This window comes from Hemitrygon akajei, unplaced genomic scaffold (genome assembly GCF_048418815.1).
Source record: "Hemitrygon akajei unplaced genomic scaffold, sHemAka1.3 Scf000113, whole genome shotgun sequence".
Lineage (NCBI taxonomy): Eukaryota > Metazoa > Chordata > Chondrichthyes > Myliobatiformes > Dasyatidae > Hemitrygon > Hemitrygon akajei.
This window is the reverse complement of record NW_027331999.1, coordinates 962,299-986,705: the sequence shown is the minus strand read 5'-3', so window position 1 is coordinate 986,705 and position 24,407 is coordinate 962,299. Positions and strand designations below refer to the sequence as shown.

Sequence of the window (24,407 nt, the reverse complement as noted above, 5' to 3'; positions counted from 1 at the left end):
CACAGGATGCGGGGGGCAGCAGAAACCTCAAATAAAACTCGAGTCCGGCACCTGGACAGGAAGTTACAGCGGTTTATTGATTTCATCATGACAAATGTAAATTAAACAATGTGTGAGCTGCTGACGTGCGGGAATAAATAAGCTGCTCCCGACTCACTCACAGTCACACACAATTAACTGACCGGCGACAACGAGTGACCGGGTGAACAATCAGTCCCGTTTCTCACCGTCACTCTGCATCGGGGAACCGATGATTATAAAATCACACTTTAGGGCTGTATTCGAGATCGCTGCAGATCCAGGGTCACTGCCGAGGTATTTGTCAATTTGACATCATTATTTCTGCCAGACTGTGAATTCATCGTCCTCAGCAAAGGGAGTAAAGGGATTCTTTCCAGGGATAATCCCACCCCGGGACACCGGTGTCCCGGACTGAGTCCCGGACCACGGGCTCTTCCTGTCTGTGTAATTTCCCGGGGTCTCACGTGGGGGAGTCTCGAATCCGCACATCCAGCGGAAGCTGCGCCGCCGAACAGCAGGCGGAAATACGTCAATGCGGGATGGCTTCCGATGTCACTGAGCTGGAGACTGGAGACGGTTCCGTTAAAACCGTTGGGAATTACCCCCGGCGCGCGGCCATTACAGGTAAAGGCGGGAGTTAAAGGGGAGAGGGAGTTAAAGGAGAGTGCGGGGAATCGGCCAAAATGTCCCCATCCCGCGGGCGCGGATGTTCACAGTCCACTCTCAGTCCGGGTCTGGGTTCAGTTCCGTCTCCCCGGTCCGACTGAACCGATTCTCCCCCAGCCTGAAACAGATGTAAGAATAAAGATGAAATAAACATTTTGCACAACAGTGTCAGTAACAGGGGACTGGGGTTAATGTTTCAACAACACTCACAGACAAATATCACCAGAAAACCCGTGGATCCGCTGATATTTTATCACTTTGAACATTAACACAAACACTCACCAGATCCGCTCCAGTCTCGGGTGGGTCAGTATAAGGCGGCGGAGAGCGGGGACAGATCGGTCTGTCAGCGAGTTGAATACCAGGTCCAGCTCCATCAGTGATGGGTTTGTACTGAGAGCGGAGACGAGATCCTCGGCACCAGAATCTGTGAGACCGACACACCACAGCCTGGAGATGAGAGAGAGAGTGAGAGTAAAGGACACAGAGAGACAGGAGACGGTACAAATCCCCAGTGTTTATCAGTAACACAAATATTGATTACATTAATGTTCAGTGTCAGACACCCAGTGACTGTAAACACAATCTCCCACAGTCTGGTACTTACCGCAGTGTCTGTATTTTACACTCCAGGTTCCTCAGAGCCGCAGACACCAGTTTCACTCCTGAATCTCCCAGTTCATTATTACGCAGGTCCAGCTCCATCAGTGATCGGTTTGTACTGAGAGCGGAGGCGAGATCCTCGGCACCAGAATCTGTGAGACCGACTTCCCACAGCCTGGAGATGAGAGAGAGTGAGGGTGAAGGACACAGAGAGACAGGAGACGGTACAAATCCCCAGTGTTTATCAGGAACACAATTACTGATCACATTGATGTTCAGTGTCTGACACCAAGTGACTGTAAACACAATCTCCCACAGTCTGGTACTTACCCCAGTTTCTGTATTTTACACTGCGGGTTCCTCAGAGACTCAGACACCAGTTTCACTCCTGAATCTCCCAGTTTATTATAACAGAGTCTAAACACAAACAAACAAATTGATGAACAAAGTGAATCAAACCGTAGGTTTGTGGGAATTTCTCTCACTCGGATATTTCAGGAAACATTAAACCCTTCAGTAAATCACTGACCGGAGTTCCCATCACTGTCAATGTCCCTCAATGACCAGCTCCAGGGTTTTATTCGAATGTCAGTAATTTAGTCAGTCAATGTGACCCTGTAAACTCCACATATTCTGTCCCATTCTCGATGGAGAGAAAAGTGTTCCTGACCGAAATGCAGAAATGTCAATGCAACACAGTGAAATAGACCCACCCGAGCTAAAGGGATGGGGAGAAGAGATCCCACAGCAGGAATGTATGGGGAAGAGAGATCCCACAGGATGAAGGGGGATGGGGAAGAGGGATCATACAGGACGACGGTGGATGGGGAAACGAGACCTTACAGGATGAAGGGGGATGGGGAACAGAGATCCCACAGGATGAAGGGGGATGGGGAACAGAGATCCCACAGGATGTGGGGACATGGAACACAAGATCCAAAGGAGGAAGGGGTGGGAAGGAGAGATCCCCCAGGAAGAAAGGGGGTGGGGAAAACAAATCCCACAGGTGGAAAGAGAATGTGGAAAGGAGATCCGACAGGAAGAGGAGAGTCGGGGAAGGAATTCATACAGGAGGAAGGGAGATAGGGAAGAGAGATCCCACAAGAGGAAAGTGTATGGGGAAGGAAATCCCACAGGATGAAGGGGGATGAGAAAGAGTGATCCAACAGCAGTAATTTGATGGGGAAGAGAGATCCCACAGCAGGAAGCGGGATGGGGAAGAGACATGCCACAGGAGGATCGAGAACGGTGAAGAGAGATCAGACAGGAGGTTGGGGGATCAGTTGGAGAGAAACCACAGGAGGAAGGGGGATGGACGACCGATCCCAAATAAGGACGGAGGATGGGGCAGATATCCCACCGGAGGAAGGGAGATGGGGAAGAGAGATCCCACAGGAAGTGGGGTAATGGGAACAAAGACCGCACTGGAGGAACGTGGATGGGGATGAGATTCCACGGAACAAAAGGGGAGGAGATAAATCCCTTAAGAGGAAGGGGATGTGGAAGAGGGATCCGATAGGAAAAGGAGGGACCGGGAAGAGAGATCATACAGGAGGATGGGGAGTGAGTATGCGAGATACCTCAGGAGGAATGGGTTTGGGAAAGAGAGGCCCCAGAGGAAGAAGGGACATGGAGCAGAGGACACACAAGAGGAAGGGAGATGGGGAAGAGGGATCCCACAGGAGGAATGCGGATGGGGAAGAGAGATCCCACAGGAGGAAGAGGGGTGGAGAAGAGAGACCCCACAAGAGGGTGTCGGATGGGGAAGAGATATCCCACTGGACGAAGGGAGATGGGGAAGAGACACACCACCGGAAGTCAGGGGATGCGAACACTGGCCGCATAGCAGGAAGGGAGATGGGGCAGAGATCAAACGGGAGGAAGGGGGTTTATGGAAGAGAGATCCCACAGGAGGAAGGGGGATGGGGAAGAGAGATCCCACAGGATGAAGGGAGATGAGTAATGCAGATGCCACAGGTAGAGGGGAATGGGAACAGAGGCCCAATAGCAGGAAGGGGATGGTGAAGAGAAAGCCCACAGGAGGAGGTCAGATGGACTGGCTATCCAAAATCAGGAATGGGGATGTAGAAGGGAGATCACACAAGAAGTGTGAAAGGCCCAACTGCAGGAAGTGGAATGGTGAAGATAGATCCCACAGGAGGAAAAGGGATGGGAAAGAGAGATCGCACAGGTGGAAGGAGCGTATGGAATAGAGATCCGACAGAAATAGGATGAACGGGGAAAAGAAATCATAGAGAAGGATTAGTGTGCAAACTTAAAGCACACGGTATTGGGGGTATGGTATTGATGTGGATAGAGAATTGGTTGGCAGACAGGAAGCAAAGAGTGGGAGTAAACGGGACCTTTTCAGAATGGCAGGCAGTGACTAGTGGGGTACTGCAAGGCTCAGTGCTGGGTCCCCAGTTGTTTACAATATATATTAAAGATTTAGACGAGGGGATTAAATGCAGCATCTCAAAGTTTGCGGATGACACGAAGCTGGGCGGCGGTGTTAGCTGTGAGGAGGGTGCTAAGAGGATGCAGGGTGACTTGGACAGTTTAGGTGAGTGGGTAAATTCATGGCAGATGCAATTTAATGTGGGTAAATGTGAGGTTATCCACTTTGGTTGCAAGAACAGGAAAACAGATTATTATCTGAATGGCCAATTAGGAAAAGGGGAGGTACAATGAGACCTGGGTGTCATTGTACACCAGTCATTGAAGGTGGGCATGCAGGAACAGTAGGCGGTGAAAAAGGCAAATGGTATGTTGGCATTCATCGCAAAAGGATTTGAGTACAGGAGTAGGGAGGTTCTACTGCCGTTGTACAAGGCCTTGGTGAAACCGCACCTAGAGTATTGTGTGCAGTTTTGTTCCCCTAATCTGAGGAAAGACATTCTTGCCACAGGGGGAGTACAAAAAAGGTTCACCAGATTGATTCCTGGGATGGCAGGACTTTCACATGAAGAAAGACTGGATCGACCAGGCTTATGCTCACTGGAATTTGGAAGACTGAGGGAGGATCTTATTGAAACGTATAAAATTCTAAAGGGATTGGACAGGATAGATGCAAGAAGATTGATTCCGATGTTGGGGAAGTCCAGAGCGAGGGGTCACAGTTTAGAGATAAAGGGGAGGCCTTTTAGAACCGAGATCAGGAAAAACTTCTTCACACAGAGAGTGGTGAATCTGTGGAATTCTCTGCCACAGGAAACAGCTGAGGCCGGTTCATTGGCTATATTTAAGAGAAAGTTTGTTATGGCCCTTGTTGCTAAAGGGATCGGGGGTGTGGAGAGAAAGCAGGTACAGGGTTATGAGTTGGATGATCAGCCATGATCGTACGGAATGGCCGTGCAGGCTCGAAGGACCGAATGACCTACTCCTGCACCTATTTGTTATGTTTCTATGTTTCTAAGAGGGGAATGGGAACAAAGGCCCAACAGCAGGAAGGAGGATGGTGAAAAGAGAGCCCTCAGGAGGAGGTCGGATGGAAGAACGATCAAAAGCAGGAAGGGGGATGTGGAAGGGAGATCCCATAAGAAGAGTTGGACATGGGGAAAAGAGATCCCACAGGAAGTGGGGTGATGTGAACAGAGGCCCAATAGGAGGAAGGGGGATGGGGAAGAGAGATCCCACAGGACTAAAGAGGATGGGGAAGAGAGATCCCACAGGAGGAAGGAGCGTGGGGTAGAGAGATCCGACAGGATGAGGAGGAAGAGAGATCATACAGGAGGATGGTTGGTGAATAGGAAAGATACCTCAGGAGGTATGGGGAGGGGAAAGAATGATCCCATATCAAGAGGGGAGATGGAACAGAGGACCCACAGGAGGAAGGGGGATGGGAAGGGAGAGCCCACTGGAGGAAGTCGGATGGACGAGTGGTTCCAAAGAAGGAATGTGGATGGGGAAGGTATATTCCATTAGAGCAATGGGTATGGGGAAGAGAGATCCCACAGGACAAAGGGAGATAGGGAAGGGGGATTCCGCAGGTGGAAGGGGGATGGGGAAGAGAGATCCCACAAGAAGAGGTCGGATGGACTAGCGATCCAAAAGCAGGAAGGGGAGTGTGGAAGGGAGATTCCAGAAGAAGAGTGGGGGATGGGAACAGAAGCACTGCAGGAGGACGGGAGATGAGGAATGGAGATCCCACAGGAGGAAGGTGATGGGGAAGAGAAATCCCACAGGAAGATGGGGGATGGGGAAGACAGATCCCAGAGGAGGAAGGTGAATGGGGAAGGGTAATCCCACAGAAGGAAGGGGGATGGGGAAGAGAGATCCCACAGGAGGCTCGGAGCATTGTGAAGAGAGATTAGACAGGAGGATGGGGGATCAGTAGGGGAGATCACACAGAAGGAAGGGGAATGGGGAAGTGAGACCCACGGGAAGTGGGGGGATGGGAACAGAGGCCGCATAGCTGGAAGGAGGATGGGGCAGTAATCCCACGGGCCTAAGGTGGTGGGGGAGAGAGATCCTATAGGAAGGAGGTAAATAGCGAAGACAGATCCGACAGGTGGAAGGGGGATGGGGAAGATAGATCCCACAAGAGGAAGTGGGATGAGGAAGAGAGATCCTACAGTAGGAGGTCGGATGGACTAGCGATCCAAAAACAGGAAGGGGGATGTGGAAGGGAGATTCCAGAAGAAGAGTGGGGGATGGGAACAGAAGCACTGCAGGAGGACGGGAGATGAGGAATGGAGATCCCACAGGAGCAAGGTGATGGGGAAGAGAAATCCCACAGGAAGATGGGGGATGGGGAAGACAGATCCCAGAGGAGGAAGGTGAATGGGGAAGGGTAATCCCACAGAAGGAAGGGGGATGGGGAAGAGAGATCCCACAGGAGGCTCGGAGCATTGTGAAGAGAGATTAGACAGGAGGATGGGGGATCAGTAGGGGAGATCACACAGAAGGAAGGGGAATGGGGAAGTGAGACCCACGGGAAGTGGGGGGATGGGAACAGAGGCCGCATAGCTGGAAGGAGGATGGGGCAGTAATCCCACGGGCCTAAGGTGGTGGGGGAGAGAGATCCTATAGGAAGGAGGTAAATAGCGAAGACAGATCCGACAGGTGGAAGGGGGATGGGGAAGATAGATCCCACAAGAGGAAGTGGGATGAGGAAGAGAGATCCCACAGTAGGAGGTCGGATGGACTAGCGATCCAAAAACAGGAAGGGGGATGTGGAAGGGAGATTCCAGAAGAAGAGTGGGGGATGGGAAAAAACATCTCACAGGAGGACGGGGGATGGGGAAGAGAGATCTCACAGGAGGAAAGGGATGGCGAAGAGAGATCCCACAGAAGGAAAGTAAATGGGGAACAGGGATTCCACAGGAGGAAGGAGTATGGTGAAGAGAGATCCCACAGCAAGATTGGGGAATGGGGATGAGAAATCCCACCGGAGGAAGGGTTTTGGGATCAGGACCCCCATTTGAGGAAATGGGATGGGGAAGAGATATCCGACAGTAAGAGGAGGGACTGTGAAGGGAGATCATAGAGGAGGACGGGGGATGAGTAGGAGAGAAACCTCAGGAGTTATGGGGATGGGAAAGAGTTATCCAACATCAAGAAGGGACATGGAACAGAGGACCCACAGGAGGAAGGGGAATGGGACGAGAGATCCCAAAGGAGGAAAGTGGATGTGGAATGGATATCCCATTAGAGGGAGCAGTATTTGGGAAGTGCGATCCCACCGGAGGAAAGGGGATGGGGAAGAGAGATCCACAGAAGGAAAGGGGTTGGGGAAAAGAGATCCCACCGGAATAAGGGGGATGGGGAAGAGAAATCCCATAGGAGGAAGTCGGATGGACGAGTGATCCCAAAGGAGGAATGTGAATGGAGAAGACAGATCCCACTGAAGGATGGTGAATGAGGAAGGGTAATCCCACAGGACAGTGGGGATGGGGAAAATAGTTCCAACTGCAGGAATTTGATGGGGAGGAGAGAGTTCACAGCCGGAAGGGGGATGGAGCAGATATACCACGGGCGAAAGTGGGTTGGGGAGGAGAGATCCCATAGGAGGAAGTGGGGTGGGGATGAGAGATCTCACAGGAGGAAGGAGATGGAGAAGAGAGATCTCACAGAAGGAAAGTAAATGGGGAATAGAGATTCCTCAGGAAAAAGATGTATGGGGAGGAGAGATCCGATAGGAGGTAGTGAGATGGGTAAGAGAGATCCCACCGGAGGAAGGGGTTTGGGAACAGGAGCCCCACATGAGGAAGGGGGATGGGGTGGAGAGATCCCACAAGAGGAAGGGTGTTGACATAGAGAGATCCCACAGGAGCAAAGGGAATGGGAAGGGAGATCCGACAGTAGGAGGAGGGACGGGGAAGAGAGATCATACAGGAGGATGGTGGATGAGTAGGAGACATTCCTCAGGAGTTATGGGGATGGGAAAGAGAGATCCTACATCAAGAGGGGACATGGAACAGAGGACCCACAGGAGGAAGGGGGATGGGGAGAGCCCACAGGTGAAAGTCGGATGAACGAGAGATCCCAAAGCAGTAAGATGGATGGGTATATTCCATTAGAGTAAGGGGTATGGGGATCCCATGGGAGGAAAGGGGATGAGGAAGTGAGATACCACAGAAGGAACGGAGATTGGGAAGAGGTATCCCATAGGAGGGTGATGGTTGGGAATAGAGATCCCACAGGAGGAATGGGGATGGGAAAGAGAGAGCCGTCAGGAAGAGGGGACATGGAACAGAGGACCCACAGGAGGAATTGGAACGGGGAGATCCCACAGGTGGAAGTCGGATGAACAAGAGATCCCAAAGGAGGAAGGCGGATGGGGAAGGGATATCCCATTAGAGGAAGCAGTATGGGGAAGAGCGGTACCACCGCAGGAAAGAGGATGGGGAAGAGAGATCCACAGCAGGAAAGGGGATGGGGAAAAGAGATCCCACCGGAATAAGGGGAATGGGGAATAGAGTTCCCACGGGAGTAAGGGATTTGTGAAAGGAGGAATTTGAATGGGGAAGGGTAATTCCACCGGAGTTGCCAGCGGAGGAAGGGGGATGCGGAGGAGAGTTCCCACAGGCGGAAAGGGATGGGGAAGAAAGATCCCACAGGAGAAAGGGTTGGGAAAGAGAAAACCCACAGCAGGTTGATGTGGAACAGAGATCCCACAGGAGAAAGGGTTGGGAAAGAGAAAACCCACAGCAGGTTGATGTGGAACAGAGATCCCACAGGAGAAAGGGAGATGGGGAGAGGGATCCCACCGGAGGAAGGGGGATGGGGAAGAGAAATCCCACAGGAATAAGGGGATAGGGAGGAGAGGTCCCACACGTGGAAGGGGGATGGGGAAGAGAGATCCCGCAGACGGAAGGGGGAAGTGGAAGAGAGACCCTTCAGGTGGAAGGATGATGGGGTATAGAGATCCCACAGGAGGACGGGTGATGGGGAAGAGTGAGGGCAGATGAAGAAGGGAGATGTGGAAGAGAGATCACACAGGAGAAAGGGGTGGGGGAAGAGTGAACCTACAGCAGGAAATTGATGGGGAAGAGAGATCCCTCAGGAGAAAGGGGGATGGGGAAGAGAGATCCCACAGGAGAAAGGGGGATGGGGAAGAGAGGTCCCACAGGAGGACGCTGGATGGGAAAAGAGGCCCACCAGGAGGAAGTGGAATGGTGAATAGTGATCCCACAGGAGGATGGGGTGTGGAGAAGAGAGTTCTCACTGGAGGATGGGGGAGGGGGAAGAGAGATCCCACAGGAAGAAGGAAGATGCGGATGAGACAGATGAAGCGGGTGGGGTAAAGACATCCCACAGGAGGATTAGAAAAGTGTAATAGCCAACCCACAGGAGAAATGGCGATGAGGACTTGATCCCAAAGAATGGAAGAGGGATTTGGATGAGAAGTCCAACAGGAGGATTCCACTGGTAAACGATAATCCTACAAGACGAGAGGATGCAGAAAATATTTGTACGTGTGTGTTGGGTCTGGACAGAGGCCCAGAGGAGATGCGCCCTCACTCGAAGTGAGCAAATTCACACATGGGGAAGGGCAGTGGGAGGACAATCTCACAATGGTACTTCTTTCCTTCTCACTGGGACAGTCTGCTGACGGTCTCTTGTCCCTCACCGGGAAGGGGGTGTGAATCTCTGACCCACCTGCTGCAGTCAGTGTCGGTCTGGGTGTCAGTAACAGTGAGAAGGAACATTCTCAATGGACGTGTCACAGGCAGCGAAAAACACGGCCATTCCTGTGATTTACTACCATTAAACCAATGGTCGTTATTCACTGATCTGATGAAGTCTCCAACATCCCTTCACAAGAAAACACAGTACCCTCCCGTCCTTGGGGAATTACTGACCAATCCTGGGCATTTGTCGCAATTCTTCTTAATCTGATTTACTACAAATTTACCGAAATTCCTTTACATTGGAACAACTCAATGAGGCAGTTTCACAGTTCAGAATGAGAGATAAACCAAGTTACCTCAGCTTCTGGCACTTGTGCAGCCCCGGTCCCAGCCGCTGGATTCCTTCACACTGAATGTGGCAGTTCCCCAGGTCGAGGAGTTTTATTGTGTCACAGAATCCGATGACATGAGACAGGACCGCGCAGTCAATCGGGGTCAGTGTCATTCCACTGAATGAAAGTGTTTCCACTGATCCCAGTGTTTCCTGAGCCAGCCCATGATTCTGAGACTCAAACAGGTAATGCAATGTGTTCAGGAGGCTCCTTTTACGAGCTTCAGTCCCAGTGTTTCCAATCCGGTGCTTAACCTCCTCCTTCACCCAGTCAATTACCCGGCAGGTTGTTTCACGATGAAATGGACCCAGAAACTCCTCCAGGCCCCGAGCTGACATTGGGTTGGAGAGACCAGCAATAAAACGGAGAAATACCTCAAATTGCCCATCTGTAATGCTGTAGGCTTCAGTGAGGAATATCAGGATATCCCCTGGATGTGGATTCAGGAATTGTGCGACTGCAGCTACAAACTCTTGGATGGTGAGGTGTGGGAATGTGTACACCACGCTCCAAGCGGAATCCTCTCTCTCTAAAAGCTCCATCAGGAATCCGGACAGGAACTGGGAAGGCTGCAGATCGTACTTGATCAAATCTCCATCTGTAAACACAATCTTCTTCTCGGACACCCCTCTGAAGGCCATCTGACCAACCCTGAATAACACATCACGGGGGTTCTCAATTTCACGGCCGTGGTTTTTCAGGATGTTGCAAATATAGTAGGAGTACAGTTGGGTGATGGTCTGGGGAACTCGCTGTGGGTCCCTGACTCTTTGTGTGAAGAAGGGGCCTAGTGCCAGAGCGAGGATCCAGCAGTAGGAGGGGTTGTAGCTCATGGTATACAGGATCTCGTTCTTCTTCACGTGTTTGAAAACAGCTGCTGCCACTGTCTGATCTTCAAAATGTCTGATGAAATATTCGTTCCGTTCCTCACCAACAAATCCCAGGATTTCAGCCCAGACACTGATCTTAGCCTTTTCCAATAAATGTAATGCAGTGGGACGGGTGGTCACCAGCACTGAACACCCTGGGAGCAGCTTGTGCTGGATTAAACTGTACACAATGTCCGACACCTTGCACTTGAATTCAGGATCTGTGCATGTGGAGCGAGGTTCTGTGTCTCCCCGATTGTCAGCAAAATCAATTTTGTCATTGAATTCATCCAAACCATCGAATATAAACAGCAATCCCTCTGGGTTCTTCCAGACTTCTCTCAGGATATTCCCAAAGTAAGGATACTGATCCAGAATCAGCTCCCTCAGGTTTATTCTGCAGTTAATGGAGTTTAAATCCCGGAATTTGAAACTAAATACAAACTGGAACTGTTGGTATATTTTCTCCGTGGCCCAGTCATAAACAATCTTTTGTACCATTGTGGTTTTCCCGATCCCCGCGACTCCGGTCACTGCTGCTGAATCCCCAGGTTTGGATTTACTCCAGGAAAAGCGGTTCTGGAACAACTGATCAGTCCGGATTTTCTCCAGCTTTCCGCAGAGATGTTTTTCTCTACACTCCTCGTGGTCTCTGACTCTTGCCAGCAGCTCATGTTCCACCATTCTCCGATCTCGAACAGTAGAAATGACCGTGAGCTCAACGTATCGATCAACCAGCTGGAAGACCTTCACCTTCTCCCTCATGAGGATCGTGTTCACTCTCAGTGTTTCAGTTCGTGCCCGCAGAGTCTCCTTGTGTTTTTGTTGAACATCTTCCATGGCAACAGAGAACATAATCAAAATGTTAAATGGTTCGACTGACAAAGAACATTATAACTGCATTTCAACATTCAGTGTTTGAGATTACATGAATTAATTCAATGCTTCCATGGATATTAGGACAGAAAGTAAAATTCTGTTTATAGACAGTGGAATTTGACAGCGATCGATGTCCCAGAAAATGTCCAAACCTCATATTCTGATATTAATTAATCTTCAAGTGAACGTTCCCCTGATATCTTATCGCAATCCTGACTGCTCTTCCGTTACAATAACATTTGACTATATTTAAAACATCATTAGCAGACGATGAACACAAAAGAACTGCAGAAACTGATAGAGGTTGGCAACAGAAGTTTCCCCCATCAGGGGTACAGCGTGAAATCACTGTTTTCCTTCATCTGGATGAGCTGCCAATCACGGCCGACAAGCCCCAATTGCCAGAAATGACTGGTTATCAGGTGGCAGTAACCCGCATTTGTCCGTTCTACTATCGGAAGAAATACCTCTACCAAGCTTAGTAGCTAAGCCACACGTGAAGGCCAGGAGCTGGACCTGATTGTCAGAGGCTGTTTGAGTCGCACGCCACTGGGAGCATTTAATAGGTCGTGGGAGCGTATCCCCGCTACCACCCCTGGGTGTAACAATCTTAAACACCCAAGCAGCTCTGTGTTATTGACAACAACAACTTGGCAAATTGTTTTTTTATAGTCACATGTACCAAGATACAATGAAAACGTTTATGCATGCGATCCAAATAAATAATATCATCACGTCGGTGCAATGAGGTCCTACAAGGAAAAACAGAACAGTTCATGGGGACTACTGCACAGGGTCGGCCACTCAGGCACACTCAACGATTGAGAAACAACTTCTTATTCTCTACCATCCAGTTTCTGAATGGACACAGACCCTATCGATACTGACCCACTAATCTCTTTTTTATTTCTATTTCTGCACAACTTATTTAATTTAATATTTTATAGAATCACATAGGCATGGATAGTTCTATATGCTATGTATGGTTTCTTTGGAAATTAGTTCCATTATTTGAATTAATTGCTTTAGCTCCACTGATGCAAGAGTAACTAATTTCTAATCATCCCTGTATAGCTGTGTAAGGTATAATTCGTTGTTTTTTTTTCCCCCGATTCGATACAGACTTTTGTCGGATTCAGGAAATTCAAGAGTGGATTTGACGCCAGACAAAACCATAGTGGGCTTAGTGCGTTACTCTGGAAAAAGTCTGCATTTATTTTGGTAACAGTGGTTGGTCCGTTGTGGTTGTTATTAGGGCGTTTATTGTAATTCATTAGATGTTGTAGAAATTTCACAAGTATTGGATGCATCTTTTATAATATTGGAACCTCCTAACCATGTGAGAGACAGAATCAAATGGTTTTTGATAGACAATATAACATTGAAAGATTTCTACTCTTCCCAGTGTTCGATAGATACATAATCTATTATTAGTTGCTCCTTAAATCCGTTCATACACTAAGTGTATTCTTTCTGCTCTTCTGTAAGTATATTGTGGTTTTTTAAGTGAGTGGTTATTAGTTACGAGATGCACGATGTTGCAATTTTATAAATAAAGTTGTCTTATTATTATTAAGAGCCAATAATAACATAGTTGCTGACAATCAATAGCCTTATAAATGCAGAATTAAAGCTGTCCTTGAGGCTGGTGGTACGGACCTTCAGCCTTTTATATCTTCTGTCCCGCGGGTGTATGACAGAATGTTTGAGGTGGTTTGGGGTTCAGCAGGGAGGCTTTGGGCGGGGTTTGCGTCTTGCTAACTTGATGGAGTTCTTCCAGGAGGTGACAAAGCTGACGGATGAAGTTACACATGGAGATTTTTTACTTGGATATCAGTCGGGTGTTTGACAAGGTCCCACAAGGAATGCTTATACAGAAATTTAACATGCTTGAGAACTGTGTGAATTGCCCTAGCTGGAGGTGATCCACATTGGGAGAAACTTCTTTCACTGGCAGGTGGTGAATCTGTGAAATTATTATTATAGACATTTGAGGAAGACAAGTAATTGGGTATAGTTAAAATGCAGATCGATAGGTTCCTAATTAGGAAAAGCATCAACGTTTACTGGGAGAAGGCAGAATAATGGGGTTGAGAGGATTTGCAGAGCAAATTCACTGAGCCGATTGGCTTAATTCTGCTCCTGGACCTTATGGTTTTGGGTGCATCTGGAATATTGTGTTCACTTCTGATTGTCCAGCTCTTGGAAGGATTGGAGAGGGTGCAGAACAGGTTCATCAGGATGTTGCCTGGATTCGGTGACATGTGATACAAGTGGAGGTTTGATAAACTTGGTTTGTTTACTCTGGTGGTATAGTAGAGATCTGACTGAGGTGTACAAGTTTGAGAGATAAGAGTTTGGGTCAACAGCTTTTATTTTGTTTGTTTATTTTTTACATAAGACTGGTGTCTAATACCAGAGGGACTTTGGTTAAGGTGAGATGGGATAAACTTGCAGCAATTGTGGGTAGTTTGCTTCACAGACTTGTAGGTGCCTGGAATCTACTGTGTGGGTCGTGTTGGAGGCAACTATGTTATAGATGCTCCTAGATATACATGAATATGCAGGGAATGCAAGCAAATGGTCAATAATAGAAGAAAAAATACCAAAGTATTTTTTTCTTTCTCAGATATATCAAGAATAAAAAAAGAAGATATCGGACCGCAGAAAAATGATGTTCTAGGTGCAGTAACAGGTGTAAAGGAAATGCCAGACAATCTCTGTGGAGGTCAATAGCGAATTGTACCTCTCCCCATAGATGCTGCCTGACCTGCTGCGTTCCACCAGCATTGTGTGTGTGTTGCTTCAAATTCCAGCATCTGCAGATTTCCTCGTATCAGCGAATGATTAATGGTGAATTTTAATTCCCAGATTTTGCGAAGTCCCAGACTAACATTTGAGGCGTGATTTGAACTGTGCATTTCATCACTCACCTATCAGTTGAGTGGGTAACTCTAATAACCCTTGGGCAATGTTCATGTATTCCTGTGGATCAGGACCTGTTTAAATATTAAAAAAAAACATCCATGAAAACAGAGCCAAAATAATTAAATAACTAAAATTTATTTCAATGTACCTTTGCGTTCAGTGTGTGTTTTTAACATACCTCGCTCCTGTATTTGCCTCAGTATTCTGTCCAACTTCGGTAACTCAGTCCTCAAAGTCACAAAGGATTTCCACATCGCCCTCCGGGCCTGAGAGCCTTTGTCCATCACCAAACTGAGGAAGAGTCTGGAACTCTCTGCCCGGTTTCCCTTCTCTGTCAGTTCAGTGACTTTCTACAAAAGGAAAACAATGAACTTATTATAGAGCAGACGGACAGACATGGAATGTGAGGGGATGAATAAAGCATCTATCTATCTATCTATCTATCTATCTATCTATCTATCTATCTATCTATATGTTCATGGCCCCACTGGCTTCATAACAGATGCAGTCACTGGCCTGCTGTCTCATCCTTACTGGGTTTAGTCGTTAATAGAGAAACAGGAGCTGAGGGAAATTCTAAATCAATATTGTGTAAGAATAAGGATTCACTGACGCCCTGCAGTAGATGCAATATTTTGTGTTGTGTATTACACAAGATTTGATTAGGGAGCTTAAGGTAACTAAACCCTTAAGAGGCAGCGATCATAAAATAAAGGAACTCGCACTGCAGTCTGAGAGGGAGAAGGTAAAGTTAGATGTATCAGTGTTACCGTGGAACAAAGGAATTACAAAATCATGAGAGAGGAGCTGGGCAAAAATAAATCGGAAAATGACACTAACAGGGACAATGGCAGAGCGGGAATGGCTGACGTTTCTCGGAGCAATTCAGAAGGTGCAGGGCAAAGGATCACAAAGATGAAGAATTATTCTAAAGCGAGGGTGATCAACCGTGGCTGACGAGGTAGTCAAAGCAGCTGAAAAGCAAAGGAGAGGGCACAGAACATTACAAAATATAGTAGAAAGCTCGAGGACTGTGATGTTTTTACAGATCAACAGAAGGCAATTAAAAAGCCGTAAGTAGAGAAAATATGAAATATGAAGGTATGCTAGCGAATAATGTAAAATAGCTTAGCAAAAGGTCCGTCTGATATATGAAGAGTGAAAGAGAGGGAAGTGCATATTGGGCCGCTGGAAAACGACAGTGGAGAGATACTGTCAGGGGAGAAGGAAATGCCAGAAAGTATTAGTAAGTATATTGCGTCAGTCCTTACTGTAACAAACACTAGAACGTGCCAGATATTTGAGAATGTCACGTGGCAGAAGTGAGTGTATTTGCAATTGTCAAGGAGAAGGTGCTCGGGAAGCTGAAAGTTCTGAAGATAGATGAGTACAGATCAACTGCACTCGATTGCTTCTGAAAGAGGAGACTGGAGAGATTGTGGAGACATTAGTAATGATCGCTCAAGAATCAATAGATTTTGGAATGGTTCCGGAGGACTGATCATTTTAAATTATAGGACAGTTAGTGTGATCAGCGTTTGGGAAGATGTCAGCAGTCGATTATTGAGGATAATGTTTCGGGGTATTTGGACGCACATGATAAAAAAAAAAGGCCAAAATCCATGGAAGGGATCTTGCCTAACAGACCTGTTGGAAGTTTTTGAGGGAACAGCATGAAGATGAAATGATGAAGATGGTTACTGCCTGGCACTCATGCTGTAAAATGGTGATCACTTCCTGAATGCAGTCTTGGGCTCCCTCATTAACTGAAGAATTATGAATTACACATCGAATAGTTTTCAAGAAACATACAGCGATAATGGAATTAAGGTAATTGATGATGGAACTGAATATGGATGGGCTTAGGTCATTGCTCTGAGAAATAAGAGAAATGATGTTCATCATTCTGAGACATTGATGCCTGTTTGATTAATAACATAGAGCGCCAATGAATCCCAATGAGAACAGAGTCACGCAGGGGTATAACGCACTTGATTTTCTAATACCACTCATGGCTGAATAGGTCAGATCTAGGACAAGACAATCACTGTTTGTGAGCTCCAGGGAGAGTGACCTTAAATGGTGTATCCTTGTCTCTCATTAGTTAGATATTAAGCAAGTTATCAGATTTCTTTTTCGGTTGCCAAGACCGGATGTGGTTAGCAGGTTTCCCTCCGTCAAGTGCCACAGTGAAGCCGGTTGGCCCAATTTACAATCTGACTGTTTCATATTCATCCTGTATCAATGAAATGAGGTGAATCTGCTCGGCGGTTCAGCCAAGATTTCAAATCAGTTTCAGACTGAATGCCTGTTCAAAGTCCAGATATGCAGCCACTGTTCTTATTTCACGCGGATAAATACAGCAGGTGTGAGAGGAAAAGGTGACGCTGAAGCTGTAGTTCCCAGTGCTCCCCACATTAACAGCTGAAACCAGATCTGCTGGAGACAAGTCAGAGATCAAAGTCTCCATTCCCATGTAGAACTCGTAGAACGTGCAGGAGATTAATACTGATTACTATTCCCTCTGATACCAGCAGTTCGGTGGCAATACATTAAATACACTCACCTCATTTTCTTCTCTACTGAAATGTCCCTCCTCTGTCAACATTATACCGAGTCTCTCAACCTTTTCTTCAATCGCTTGTTTGAGTCTGTCTTTGTAGAACTTTGTCAGTTGGTAAAGTCGATATTCCTCCCCCTGTGCCAGGAGGTCAGAGATTGTGAACTCTGACTCTGTGAATATAAAAAAGAAACTGTAGACTTGAACTCAGATATCCCTCGTCTCCACCGCTCTCACCCAACTGAACAAAAACAAAAAAAAACATGACTTGAACCTGCTCACAGACACAAAAACGGTTTAATTCCCCATCTCCAACACTGGCCTTAAAACCGAACCCACAATATCCTGGGCATTAGGTTCATAGTAGGACCACATGTAATGCAAACCAGTGCATCCCCCATCCCACCCACTCACCTATTTCAATTCTGAATGGGCAATCAATGTTGGGACTGTCGGTAATATTCACTTCCCAGAGATACTCTTTCCATCCTGGCGAATACATTTCCCCTGATTCACAACCCGGAAATACCCTTCTCATCTGGATAGCTGCTTTTCCTCCAATACACATCCTAGAAATCCTCACAAATAGGTAGTGCATTTACTGCAGTGGGGTAACGGCTGCCCACTACACCACATGTACCACACCTACACATTCCCCCTCTCATCTGACAACCTTCCAACAAGGCCTCACCTTTACCCTCCTCCCTGCCATATTCTGAGTACCCCTCACCCTCATATTTCACTCACCTGCTCCTTGTTGGGGACTTGACAATTCCATGTTCAATGAGCTTCCGAGCTGACAGGCAGTTGCCTCACTTGTGCTGGTTCCAAGGTCCTGATCGGTGTCGCTGACGTCACTGTCTCTGGGCTGAATTTGCTCCTCCTCCTCTGCGGCGAGACCACTTTCCATTGGGAAATCGCTCTCAATCTGACCCTGATTTGGTACCTTGCGTCCCGTGTCCCGATCATCTTCCCTCGATGATCCGCCTGGTAAAATCCTCTTCAGTCCTATCACTGCTCGTTTCAATTTCCCAACTGATATAAGTGATGAATTGCAGGTTATACCAATATGATTTATGAGCAAAGCTGATTCAGATTGCAATGGAGCTGAGACTCGGTCTGACCGGATTTGGATTGAGACTGTGCTGGTTACTGTGAAACGTACATCCTGCCAGGTGACCATCCCGATAAGCCGGTGACTGGACACATTCACTCCCAGTAAAATAACAGGATAGACACAGTAATACTGATAACTGAATTCACAGCAGTTGAAAACAAGGATGACCACGGGATCTTAATGCGACGGTTTCCGGGGATACTGGGAAATATCACTGCGATTATCTTTCACAAGCTAAATTCTCCTGGGTCACTTAGTGTCCAGTAGTCTGCGTCACACACAGACCAGCAACGGGATTACACATGGTCCACTCTGTTGGATGATACATTCTCTCATCTCTTTGTCACACAATATCCAGTCCGCTTGGTCACAGACTGACCATTCCCTTGAGAGGCACATCGTCCGGTCCCCTGGGTCACAGACTGACCATTACCTAGAGACGAACAATGTCCATGTCCCCTGGGTCACAGACTGACCATTACCTAGAGATGAACAATGTCCAGTCCCCTGGGTCACAGACTGACCATTGCCTTGTGATGAACAATATCCAGTCCCCTTAGTCACAGACTGACCATTCCCTTGAGCGGCACATCGTCCGGTCCCCTGGGTCACAGACTGACCATTACCTAGAGATGAACAATGTCCAGTCCCCTGGGTCACAGACTGACCATTGCCTTGTGATGAACAATATCCAGTCCCCTTAGTCACAGACTGACCATTCCCTTGAGCGGCACATCGTCCGGTCCCCTGGGTCACAGACTGACCATTACCTAGAGATGAACAATGTCCGGTCCCCTGGGTCACAGACTGACCATTGCCTTGAGACGAACAATGCCCAGTCCCCTGGATCACAGACTGACCATTGCCTTGAGAGGAGCAATGTCCAGTCCCCTGGGTCACAGACTGACCATTACCTAGAGATCTATGCTGACCGATCCCCCGGTTCCCTTCTTTTCCCCCACCTGATGATCGTCATGTACCGACTATGCAAGTCATTGGCAAAGTCTCACTTAGAGAGCTTTGTGTGTAGTTGCAGTTGCTAATCTATAGGATGGAGGCGATTAAGTTGGAAAGTGTGTAGTGGAGAACGACCACCACGGTACTGGAGTAGGCTGTTGTTTTTTGTGTTATATGGTTCGGCTGGGACAGTTTGCTCTGGAGCTCAGGAGCTTGAAGGGTAACCTTACACATGTATGTGAACATAAAATAATCCAGGACATAGATAGTGTAGAGGGTCATGTTCTTTTTCCCAGGGTAGGGGAGTCTGAGACTTGAGTCTTTTAAAAGAATTTTAAAAGAGACCAAAGGGGCATTTTTCACGTGGTGTCTGATGGGTATAAATTACGTGCAGACAGAGGAGTCTGCAAACACAAATAAAATTACAAAGTTGACAGCATGCCGGCAGGAAAAAGGATAGAAGAAGTTTACAAGGGAAATTTGGAAAAGGCTGCAGGAAAATTGGGCAAGCTCAGACATTTAGATCAACAAGAATTAGATGGGCCGAATGACAGGTGTCCAGGCTGTCACAACTTTTTATTCCAGCTGGAATCACAGATTTAAGCACAATCACAATGTCTACAGGTGACAGAGACATTTGCTCATTGGTTATACCGGGTTTCCCAGCAGAATTATTGGGAATTTAAATTCAGGTAGAAGATCGTCTCAAGGGGGAATTAACTCGCGTTCATCATTTCTCCACAACCCAGACATTCACTGGGGTGTTAAAATTCCGAAGCAGACCACAAGTGTATCTACAATGAGCTGCTTCCTGATCCTCAGCCATTCCCAACACCGGCAATGATCTCCGCTCTGCTACTGAAAACAGATTTCGGAGACACACCTCTTCCCTTTGCGCAGCAACCAATTAAATCCCAGGGGGTCTTGTTAGCTTTCTTTCCAAACCCTGAAATGTTGTGTTATCACACAATGTCTGAAATTCCGGAAATGTTCCTATCACCTGGCGTTCAGTTTTATAAGTGAAAGTTGGCGATGTCTTACACATCTGGGCCTGTCTGGAGGTGAAACGGTCACTGACCCTGAACATTTACATAACCACAAGACCCCTGTCGCACTCCCGTCTGTGTTTCACTCACAACCACCTGATTCAGGAGCCCCTGTTCCTTTCACTCAGCTGAAGCTTTGCCTGGTGAGCGGAGTCATTCGACCATTACCGGTGTCAGGTCCCTGCGCTGGAACTGTTAGGTTAATCAATTACTCAAGGCCGCTTTACCAGTGGGATTAGTGACACTGCCTGATGAAACTTTTCTGTGCACTGTTAACACCTGTGTCAGTTTCTTCATCTGAACTACTGTGTACAAACGCGACAGAAGTTTAATTCAAAAATCCCAACGTATCATACCTGTGTCCATTCTGATTCTGACTGACTATTGTTGATCGTCGTCGTCTTGTTTACATCCTGGTCCCGGTTCTGGAAAGCTCCACCTGCTGGTGATGCTGTGAATTACACAACAAGCAGACAGTGAATCAGAGAGAGTACGATTGCTTTGCAAATATGACAGTATCTTCATCCCTGTATCAGAGAAGCACTTGGCTTGGGTACCAAGCATTCCCCATTAACAACACCTTCCACACGATGTCTATGTCTTTCCGCTGATACCTGGCGCATCTACTGACAAACTCACAGAGCAATAGAGTCCAAATTCAGAGCGCTCGGCGCAGCTAGACATTGCCAACTACAGTGCCCACTGAGCTGATCACAATTTTCTGTGATGGACCCATTTCCCTTCTGGCCTTTTCACTCCATCTACACATCCCAGCTGCTTTTTGAATTATGCGACTGCGCCTGTCTCATCCACTTCCTCTGGTTGTTTCCTCGACATAATCCCCAACATCTGCATGAATCCGCTACTGCTCGGGTTGGTTTTGCAATCTGTTTACCACCCCCTGTCCATTTTGATCCCGTATATACTACGATAAACTTCTCTGTGAACAACAACTACTAATGTTGTGCATTCTGCGAACTTACCGAACAGCACAATATAATCATTCACTTGAATCAGCTTTTGTGTCATATACTTAATGCGCTGTGGAGCAGGGTGTGGAATTGTGTGCTGACTGATGAGAAGCCCAGGTTTATATGTGTGTTATCGACTGAATCTCGCTCACGGTGTGTTCACTTACTGTTTGGACCCACAAAGTTCAGATACTCGGATTCGCTGGAACAGAAACAGAAGCTCGGCACCAAGTACACACAGAGACCGTACTGGGTGCGGAACGTTGTGATGTTTCAATACGTCCCTCGTCATGAGAGGATTTCCAGTGTTTCTACCTGTTCAATATCATCTTTAAAACTGTGTGGCATTACGGACATGAATGCTTTTTTCTGTGTGTGTGTTTTTAAGGAAAACAGACATGCACCTGGCAGTGATACTTACAATGCAGAGATTACAGAATTAATTGGAACAATCTGCTTCTGCTGAATGTTGAGGAGGCCATTCGAGGGAGGGGTGAGGGAGAGGGGTACAAAGCGGGAGGGGGGAGAGAGGGGGAGAGAATGGGGGAGAGCATGAGAGGAGACAATGGGGGAGACTGCTTTCAACTGCTTTCAGTTCCTCCCAGAACAGGAACTATTTTGTCGACGTCCCTGTCAAGACGCCGCAGGATACTTTATTTCTCATCAAATATCCCAGTGATTTTACCAAACTACTACGGATACAATCAACTACACCACCGTGTAAACTCAGGTCATGTCGAATTCTTCTCAATCACTGAAAAAAGCCAAGATCACAGACGTTTCCTCACAGGACAACTCACAAGGTGCAGATGTCTCTGTGTTAAACCTTCTTTTCCTAGATTTCCTGGTGTTGCCCGGGATTGCCAACAACTTCAGATTTTCTCGTGTTTGTACATTAGCAACGTGCTCAGTTTACCGTTCCCATCCTGATCTCGGTCCCACTATTGTATTTTTGTTCGAATCTGTGTTTGTGCATATCCAATTGTATTAACTTCATTACTTACATCCCTCATATACTTGAGAAGCAAAATTCTTTACGTTACGTCTCTGTTTAAATGTGCAATCTCCCACCTACCCACACACTTCTGACAGAAGGGAATCAACACTGCAGGCGGTGATCCACAACAGGTCCCAACAACCGACTAGATAATGGAACCATCAACTCTTTACACCCCTTCCCTACGACCCCCTCCCCCGCTATAAACTGCAGTGTGAGTAGTTCTCATAATTTCACCCTCTCCCAGCAGCTACCTACCGAAATGTCGTAAAGGGCAGACAGATAGTGTCGATCCCGCCTGCGATGGAATAAGCAAAGCGAATCCTCAGTTCCCTCGGTCGGGGATCGGTAATTCCCCGAGTGTGGACGGATCGGCTTCCTGCTGTTGCAGGCAGTAGCCCAGGGACGGTTCCGAAATGCGGGAAGCTCGCACCTCCCGAGCCTTTGTTGATGATTCGGAACTGGGTTGAAATTGCGGCGTTTCTGATAACACCTCCAACTGCTCCGGTTTCCCGCGGGACATGCACAGGAAGTCGATGCATTCAATTAGCTGAAGGGAATTATTAATTCTTTCAAAAGTGATTCAGTATAGTTCAATTGTTGAAGAACCGAATAAGTTCTCAGTCTCATTTAAGTGTCTGATTGCCTTTGTGATGTTTATATTTCAGTATATACTGTTTCTTACCGTTTACAGCGGCTCCAGGTTCTGTTACCACCCTGTCCCAGTGAGGCTGTGTTACGGGTTCTGTAAGTAATGAACACACCCTGGTTAATGTTCAGTCAGCTCCTGCTCATAATCATTAACTAAACCCACAGCGTTACCAGCGGGTCTCTCCGCGTCCGGTTCCTTAGCACAGGGTACGTTCTGTCTCCAAACAATCATCACCATGGAGATGAAATGTGATCTCAGTGATTTTGAGAGTGGAATGTTTGTCGGTGCCGGAGGGTGCAGTTTGAATATCGCAGGAACTGCTGAACTCCTGGGATTGTCCCGTTCAGCAGTCTCAGTTTCGCGGAGAATGGCGCGGAAGAAGATCAGTGAGCGGCGGTTCTGAGAGCGAAAACGCCTTGTTAATGAGAGAGATCGAATGGGAAAAGCGAGATTGGTTCAATCTGCCGGGAAGACGACAGTAACTCAAATAACCACGCTACAAATGCATTGTGCAGAGAGGCGTCATTGGACGTGTAGCATGTCGATCATTGAAACGGACGGGCTACAGATGTAGAAAACCACGGACATACAATCAGTGGCCGCAGTATTAGGTACGGGACGTGCACAGTACAGTGCCCATTGATTTGTGTTTTTGTCAGCCAGAAGTTGCTGATGGGAGATTTAATTACATTGGCATCCCGCATTCACTGTGACCAACGCAGATCAGACTGTGATCTCGGCTCATCAATCCTGCCTCTCACCTGTAACATCTCATTCATTTGTGTATCAAGGGCCACCACACTGCAGGATTACAATATTAACTGAAAGACTCTCCTTCTCCTGAATATTGAGGACAGTCATTCCCATGACACAACTAGACCCACAGAGAGAGAGAGAAAACATCTCAACTGTCTTCAACTGGCGGTGCCTGGTTTCAGATCCTCACACAACAGGAACTATTTTGTCCACGTCCCTGTCAATCTCCGTGACATACTTTATGTCTCATCGATGCTCCCACTCATTTTACCAAATGTCCGCGGAAACAATTAAGTACATTGTTATTTAAAAAAAAACTGTAATGTGTACAAGCACGTCTCCCCTGTTTTAAGTCACACCACAAGTCAAGATCACAATAGATTCCTCACAGAAAAACTCACGGGGCCAGATATCTGTCTGCTGAACCTTCTTTTGGTTTCCCACCTACCCACTCTTATCTGACAGAAGGGAAACAACACTGCAGGCGGTGATCCACAACAGGTCTCACCAACCGACTATATAATGGAACCATCAACTCCTTACACCGACTTCCCCCACGACCACCCCCCGCCCCGGCTGTAATCTCCAATGTGGGTGGTTCCATACTTCTGACCACCAACAGAAATGCCGTCTAGGATGGACAGATAGTGTCGATCCCGCCAGTGAGGAAATAAGAAAACGAATCCTCAGTTCCCTCGGTCGGGGATCGGTAAAGCCCCGAGTGTGGACGGATCGGCTTCCTTTTACTGCAAGCAGTAGCCCGGGGACTGTTCCGGGATGCTGGAAGCTCGCACCTCCCGAGCCTTTGCTGATGATTCGGAGCCGGGTTGAAAGTGCGGCGATTCCAATAACACTGTCAACTTCACCGGTTCCCCCCGGGACCTGCACAGGAAGTCGATGCATTCAACTAGATGAAGG

The 24,407-nt window shown here is 47.4% G+C and overlaps 1 protein-coding gene across 1 annotated transcript; it reads right to left on the bottom strand.

The window, feature by feature from the left end:
• LOC140723449 (NACHT, LRR and PYD domains-containing protein 3-like) lies at positions 1 to 22,447 on the bottom strand. The gene is made up of 11 exons (XM_073038027.1): positions 22,340 to 22,447; positions 20,470 to 20,564; positions 17,741 to 18,028; positions 17,000 to 17,166; positions 14,612 to 14,783; positions 14,439 to 14,504; positions 9,722 to 11,459; positions 1,621 to 1,707; positions 1,295 to 1,465; positions 970 to 1,137; positions 1 to 805 (listed from the first exon to the last, which is right to left on the bottom strand). The coding sequence occupies exons 2-11, from the start codon at positions 20,477 to 20,479 to the stop codon at positions 745 to 747; spliced, it is 2,928 nt and encodes a 975-aa protein (XP_072894128.1). The 5' UTR covers positions 20,480 to 20,564; positions 22,340 to 22,447; the 3' UTR covers positions 1 to 744.
• Between the last annotated feature and the right edge of the window lie 1,960 nt (positions 22,448 to 24,407).